At 39.6% G+C, this 7500-nt stretch overlaps 1 protein-coding gene across 4 annotated transcripts in view; it reads left to right on the top strand.

Moving 5' to 3' along the window:
• mboat2a (membrane bound O-acyltransferase domain containing 2a) overlaps positions 1–7500 on the top strand; it is a 58176-nt gene that overhangs the window by 28024 nt on the left and 22652 nt on the right. For all 4 annotated transcript variants that reach the window (XM_027172166.2, XM_027172165.2, XM_027172168.2 and 1 more), the window contains one exon: positions 5428–5505. In XM_027172166.2, coding sequence (XP_027027967.2) covers positions 5428–5505 — 78 coding nt within the window. The remainder of the gene's footprint in view (positions 1–5427; positions 5506–7500) is intronic.

Raw genomic sequence — 7500 nt, 5'->3', positions numbered from 1 at the left:
TCGTGCGGGGTTTGTTACTGCCTCACGTTTAGTATCTCTTTCTCTTCTTCTGTGTGTGTGTGTGTGTGTGTGTGAGAGAGAGAGAGAGAGAGAGAGAGAGAGAGAGAGAGAGAGAGCACAACTCTTTATTTCAGTCATCTCCAGTTACTCTCTCTTCCTGGTTGAGATTCTTGTTTTGATTATTTTTTTTAGATTCATTCGTAGCTACAGATCTGTTTACATAAGGCATAATAAAAAAAAAGCATGTCATACAGGTCAGTGTCAAGTTCCCTTGTTCATCTAATCTGTGCATCTACTCTCTGCTATAAATTCTGAACACTGCCTTGTATAATACCTTACTCTCACAACCTGGGTCAGGTTCAGTTAATAAAAGTTATAGGTTATTGATACCGATATCGACTCTGAGTCGACTGGGAAAAATCTCAATTTAACTCACTTTTACGCAGATATGCCAACATATTTTAAGCCTAACAGGGGCTTATGATTCCATTTTGCCTTTTCCAGAGTGTCTGTAGATAAAATCATGGCGCTATTAATAAGAATATGTCTGCTGCTTTGGCTCATTTTCTATACCAGTAGTACACTAATTGTATCTGTACATTGCGGTAAATACGCAGGGAAATACATCTCCACAGATACTACGTCCTTTTGTACGGTGCGATATCCCCGGGATGAGCGTTTTGAACGTTTGTAGGAGTTCTAGAGAATAATCACTGTACCATGCAGATGATTTAGTTTCGATTTTGGAACTGATTCAAACAATGGTCAAATGTCCTGAAGCAGCTTTCAGTTGAAAAACTTCCTATTTTTCCCCCTTTCCTTTGGCTGCTCCCTGTTCAGGGTCATTACGTGGTCCGCATATTAGATTTGGCACAGGTTTTATGCCTTTCCTCATGCAACCCTTTCATTTATATTGGGACCGGCACTGAGAGTTAACTCTTCAGCGGTTGGATTAGCGTCTTGCCCGGGTTTCGAAACCAGGCCACGGCAACAAGAGCACGGGATCCTGCCTCTGGACCACCTGGGGAGTTAAAAAAAGATATTATATTTAAACTTTCATTTTTATGTACGATATTCTCATTTTGGTGTATGATTTATGATCATAAAAACGGGTACTTAAGTGTAGAATTTGTATTTATTTATCCTTGCTTCCCCCAGATGACCTGATAACATTTTGGCAATGCTCCAGAAAAAAAATCTAAACAAAACTAAAAAGGTTTGTATTTGTGACTAGACTCTTAAGTGTCCCCGATGACACAACTGACATTCAGTATGACGTTCATGACAAAACCATGCACCGTATAGCTGAAGGTTTGTAGACACCTGGCCATCGTACCCTTATGTGTCATTTCAGATTTAGTCCCCTTTTGCTGTTATAATAAACTCCACTCTTCGGGGAAGGAGTGTAGCTGCGGGATTTGCTGATTCAGCCACAAAAGCATCAGCGAGGTCAGGCTTTGATACCAGGAGAGGAGATAATCACTGTGGAGTCGAGTCAGACTGCGAGTTCTTCAACTCCAACCTTCGGCATCATGTCTTCACATAGTTTGCTTTGTCATGCCAGAACACTTTTGGGCCATGTAGTTCCGATAAATTCGAAACTGTCATTCTATAGCATACAAAGTCTTTATAAACATTTATGCGCTTCTAACCATTTGGAAACAGTTTGAGGAAGAACCACATGGTGATTTTAATTATACAGTTTTAATGCTGTACAGTGTATTATGAGCTCATTTGTATTAGAGGAAGATGCAGTTTCTCTTCCTGATAGTGTTACACAACATAGTGTGCAGTTTGTTTTTGTGTCGTCTGTACAGATAGGAATAAAAAAAGAATGCTTGGTTAGTATACATGCATCTCTTATTTTAATGCTTCAAAAATTTGCATTCGTAAAAAAAGCTACAATCATAGATCATACAATCATATATATATTTTAATAGTTTATTTTTTAGCAATTTACAAATAAAAAGAGAGTGAAATGTAAATCAAATCAGTGTTTGGTGTTTGTTGTGACAACCGTTGGCTTCAAAACAGCATTAATTCTTACAAGCAGGTGCTGATGATCATCGATGTCATACATAGGTTGAAACTCGGTCATTAACTGAAACAGAAAAAGCTTAAATCTGGGTAAGGAACAGACAAATTCTGCTACTAAGGTGACGTTGTTACATGTCACCCTGGTACGTCTGATCACAGTAACAAGGCACAAGGTAGTTCTACTGAATCAGCGACATGGCTCGATTTCACAGCAGACTAAAACTTTCAGCAGATGAAATACACATAATGCTTCTTCCCTTCAACATCAGATGTCCAGCAGTACCTCCAGCAAAGAACTGGCAAAAACCAATGTGACCCAACTACTGTCTGGAAAAGTCTGGCAAGAAGGGGTCTTCATGAAAGCATTGTGGCCAAAAAGCCATACCTCTGACATGGAAACAAGGCTAAAAGCTTCAGCTATCATGCAAACATAGGAACTGGGTTGGAGGGAAATGGCAGCAAGTTCTCTGGACTGATGAGACAAAATTTGAAATATTTGGCTGTAGCAGGAGGCAGGTCGTTTCCCAAAGGGCTGGACAGTGGTACAATAATGAGTGTAGGTTCCTTACAAGTTTGGGGCTGCATTTCTTGCAAATGGAGTTGGAGATTTGGTTAAGATTAACGGTGTCCTCAATGCTGAGAAATACAGGCAGATACTTCATGCAATACCATCACAGAGGTGTCTGATTGGCCCCAAATTTATTCTGCCGCATTACAAGGACCCCAAACATACAGCAAATGTCATTAAGAACTTCAGCGATCTTCAGCGTAGCTACAAATAGGGAGTCCTGGAAGTGATTGTTTGCTGTGCCTAACCTTTTTGGGGGTTCAATTCCCACCTCCCTCCCTGAGTTCTTCCTGTTCTTTGGGGGTTTCCTCTGGGTATACCTGTTTCCTCCTCATTCCAAAGACATGTTCTAGGCTGAGTGGTATATCTAAATTGTCTGTAGTGTGTTAGTCTGTGTGATTACACGCTATGATGGTTTGATACCCTGCCTAAGAAATCCCCTGCCTCGTACCCTGTGTCCTCTGGGATAGACTCCAGCATTCACATGACCCTGTGTAGGATAAGCACTACATATTAGTGGATGGATAAAGCCTCTTGCTTTGGGCTGGGTTGTGCTTGCATGTCCATGCCAATAGCAGAATGGAAACATCTCCTTTCTGATCCTCTCTCCAGGCCTTGTATATCACACAGCGCACCTGTAACGAGATCCATGTTTTTACTGAGGCAAGGCTGTAGGTTGGTTCACATCCCAATACAACGGGGCCAAGCAGGAAGCCAGGGAGTGGTTATCATTTATGAAGTCTGCCTCTTTCTGTGAATTTTCTGCAGCTGTCCTGCTGAGGATATTCCCAGGCAGTGGCACTGCTACAGTTTGGTGAATTAAATCATTATGAGAAAGCTGAGAGGACGGTAGCACTCATGGCTGATTATGAATCAACTACTCAGACCTGGGACTCTACATTTATATAACACATAGATTTGAATCTGCAGAGCTGTCTTGTGTAAAGAGTAAAACGTTATGAAATCTGTTTGCCATGTAGTACTCATATCAGCTCCATGTCCATGAACAGATAAGATGACCAAGGCTGTTTGTGCTGTTTTGATACAGAGCCAGAAACTGTCATCAAATTAACAGTCGACTGCAGAATTTAAGCTGTCAAGGTACATATGGATCAGAAACATATGGTTGTTTAGCACAGGATCTTGTGATCCACCATGAAATACACTTTGTTCATTATGGCTCAATGTAGGGAAAACCCAAATTTGCCCAATTGTGAATATATTCAGGGTTTGTCAGCATTTGAACCATGACCACAGAAGCAATAAATTGTGAGTCAGTGTGAAACAAGAAGTAACCTTGAAAGTCTAAGTGTTGTCTTGCTAATGGCAGATGACCCAGTCCTTGGTTGCTTCCCTGTTTTCCATTTTACATTCTTTTTGCATTCATTGTTCAACAGATCAAAAAAGAACAGATCTATATGACATCTCTAGTCTCAGCACTTCAGGCAAAGCTCTTTGTCTGATTACTATCAAGATGTAGGAAAAACATGCCTCTTGATAAAATAGCTGTAATAACGAAAGTGGTGGCAACACAAGTTTTGACATACCTAACTGAATTAAAGAATGCTGTTATGTGCCATTGTATCATATGTAAATCATGTTCAGTGCACACAGATGTTTATAGTATAAGAGAAATGTAATGATTTTGGGTGTTCTCGCTCTTCTTCAGGGGTTTCATCATCCGGGTTCCTTTGAGTCTGAAGTGTTGTAGGCTGATTGGAATCTTTAATTGTCTATAGTGTGTGAATGAGTGTGTGTGTGTGTGTGTGTGTGTGTGTGTGTGTGTGTGTGTGTGTGTGTGTGTGTGTGTGTGTGTGTGTGTGTGTGTGATTGTGCTCTGTATGTATCGGCACCCCATTGAGTACCCTAAGGATAGATTCCAGGTTCCTTGAAACACTGCTACACAACATGGATTGATGGATGGATGCAGTGTTTTTGGAAAATACTCAATTTTGGAGTGTTAATGGACCTGCTGGGGGAATAAATTTCGAAGTATGCAATTGACTAGAATGTATTTGTATGCTATAGCATTTTTTTCCTGGAACTATAAAAGACCCCAAAATGTTCCAATGCTCCTGTGCACAAAGCTCCACGAAGACGTTGTTTTCCAGATGTACACGACATACATGAGAATCCCTCTGAACACTTTTGGGATAAAATTGAGCACTGAGATCACGCCAGAACTCTTTACCCAACATCAGGATCTGACCTTACTGTAGAGCCACACTGCAAAATCTAGTGGAAGGCCTTCCCAGAAGAGTGAAGCTTACTGTATATGGGATGTTCAAAAATCACACATGGGAGTTTTTCCCATGTCACTCTTACCCCTTGCTTAGACAGAATGAATCTAATTGGGATTGAATAGAATAGAAAATAGAAATGAATATTATGTGAGTATGTCCTATCAAAGAGTCAGAGTTTGATGACTGCACATCAGCAGTTTGGTGTAACACTAACAAGTATGTGAGAAATCTCTTCAGTTCAACACATGTAACAATAACAAGCAATAACCTATTATGTGATATAACAGTATTTATGTCGAACCCTTCACTGTGCACGGCCAGGTTTACCGCTAATTGTTTCTGTCTCGGAGACTTGTATAAAGGGAGCGATGTCCTTTTGTCAGCCAAAGCCACATTCTTTTTGTGCCAAGTAGCGGCACTGAGACGGATTGCTATCTCATTCATCCTGCATTAGTTTATTGAACCCGACAACACTGGCGCTGTGGCTTCTGGATACGTTCCCATTGAAATGAATGACCTGTGTGTTTGAGCTCCATGCTAGTATTTAATTCATGTTTACTTTTCTTTTTTTTTTTTTAGGTATGCTTTACACTTTCTGGTCCAGAGTGGACTGACCTACGGTATCATGATCTTCACCGGAGTGGAGCACATGCACAGGTAAGAACATTCACAGATCATCGTTACTACTGCTGGGGAAAGTTTTGAATACGCAAACTCTGAATTCTATAAATGTATCACTGTTATAACGACCTCCACACTTTTGGGAAGAATTCCTGCTAGATTTCAGAGCTATAAGGGTGATAATGAGATCAGGTGCTGATGTTGAACACTGACTGGGTTCCAGGCCTCCTCACTGTAAGTTCCTCCCAGTGGTGTTCAGTGGGGTCGAGGTCAGGGCTCCGTGCAGGACTGCATGATTCTTCTAACTCTGAAACTTTACTAGGCGTTTGCTTTGTGTTCAGGAGCATTGTCATGCTGGAACAGCTTGGGACTCTTATCTTCACTAAAGGCTAATCTTAACTCTACAGCATATAATGACATTCTGTACAATTGTGTGCTTCCAAGTTTGGGGCAACAGTTTAGTAAAGACCCAAATGTATGTGAGGTGGTTAGGTCTCTACTTACTTTTAGACATATAGCGTATTAAAGTGGTGCTCCTGAAGTTTCTGATAAGCATGACATTTAGATAAAGGGGTAAAAATAAGGTCTAATAACATTAAAGGTGGGGTGCACGATGTTTGAAAAATGCTTCAGAAAACTGAGTCGGGTCGAAAGACAAAACTAACATGTAGCCAATGAGCAGAAAGGGGCGGGTCTTGTCAATATGGGCGGAGAGAGTGTTCAGTGCGCATGTGTGACATTAGCAGAAAGCGATTGAAACATTGACTTGGAGGATAAAAACAAAGAAAGAAAGCGAAGAAAGGCTTACGATATGGCAAAAAGTAGGACTGTGTTAATATAGGATCAGCTTTCCAGCGCTGGAGAGAACTGAACGTCTTCCGTGTGAAACGGAGCTTAACCATTCACGGTACAAGACACAGGGCTACATAAACACATTTGTATTACCATAGTATTACTCACTGAGTTCATTTATTGATAAAATTATACCCTCGGGCAGCTGCCCCAGCAGGTTCCCCCATAATAGTTAGCCTGGGTTACGTATGTATGTGTGGGCGGAGCTATCAAAACAGGGGTGACACCCATTTGGGTTAGGGGCGTGTTTGTTTTGGTGATTTCAAATGTCAACATTGGCTTTCAAACATTGTGCACCGCACCTTTAAAGGAAATGTGAAGAACCCAAAGTTACATATATACATTATAATTCAAAATGTAGTACATAGTATTAAAAAAGTGGCCTGAAGATTCACAATTTTATTTTGTTTTATGCGCAATTAGATACAGTATACAACTTACATTGAGGGGAAAATGAATGAAATAAATAAAAAGAAAAAGATTATTATATTATATATATATTATATTATTATTATAACATTTGATTTACTTTTTACGTTCCATGTAGTAAGAGTACAGAATACTGTTCCATGCCAAGTCGTCTGTCTATCTATCTATCTATCTATCTATCTATCTATCTATCTATCTATCTATCTATCTATCTATCTATGTCTTATTATATATGATCTTATCTTATTTTTTATTTATTATCTTATTTTTATTTCTCTTATTTACGATTTTTTTTAGAATCATAAATAAGATACTTTAATAAAACCTAATTTCTCCTGATCATTAGTAGTGCTGATGTTTTGTTATTTTTCTGCTTAATCCAGATGAAATGTGCAACAGTTGTTTACTAGGCATGATGTTCTACAGATATAACATATTTCATGCTGTTAAGTAAATCATTTTACTGTATAAATGTTCGCATCAGGCTTCCGATTTACACTCTGATGCTTTTGGATATAACTTTTTAGCATTTTAGCAAATGTTCTCTACCCACTGCTACTGTACTGTATAGTGAAGCAGCATGCTGAGAAGACAAGAGACAATGGTGCAGAAACAAGAAATAATAAAAACACAACCTTCTCCGTCCTCAGAGTCAATGTAAAGGGGACAGTGTGGTAGCATTAACCTCAGGTGTCATCAACCTAAACTTGCACTTTATGACCCTAGAATTAAAAAAAAGAAGCCATTAGA

The sequence above is a fragment of the Tachysurus fulvidraco genome, chromosome 12 (genome assembly GCF_022655615.1).
Source record: "Tachysurus fulvidraco isolate hzauxx_2018 chromosome 12, HZAU_PFXX_2.0, whole genome shotgun sequence".
Lineage (NCBI taxonomy): Eukaryota > Metazoa > Chordata > Actinopteri > Siluriformes > Bagridae > Tachysurus > Tachysurus fulvidraco.
The sequence above is the reverse complement of the archived record's forward strand: the minus strand, read 5'-3'. Positions and strand labels throughout refer to the sequence as shown.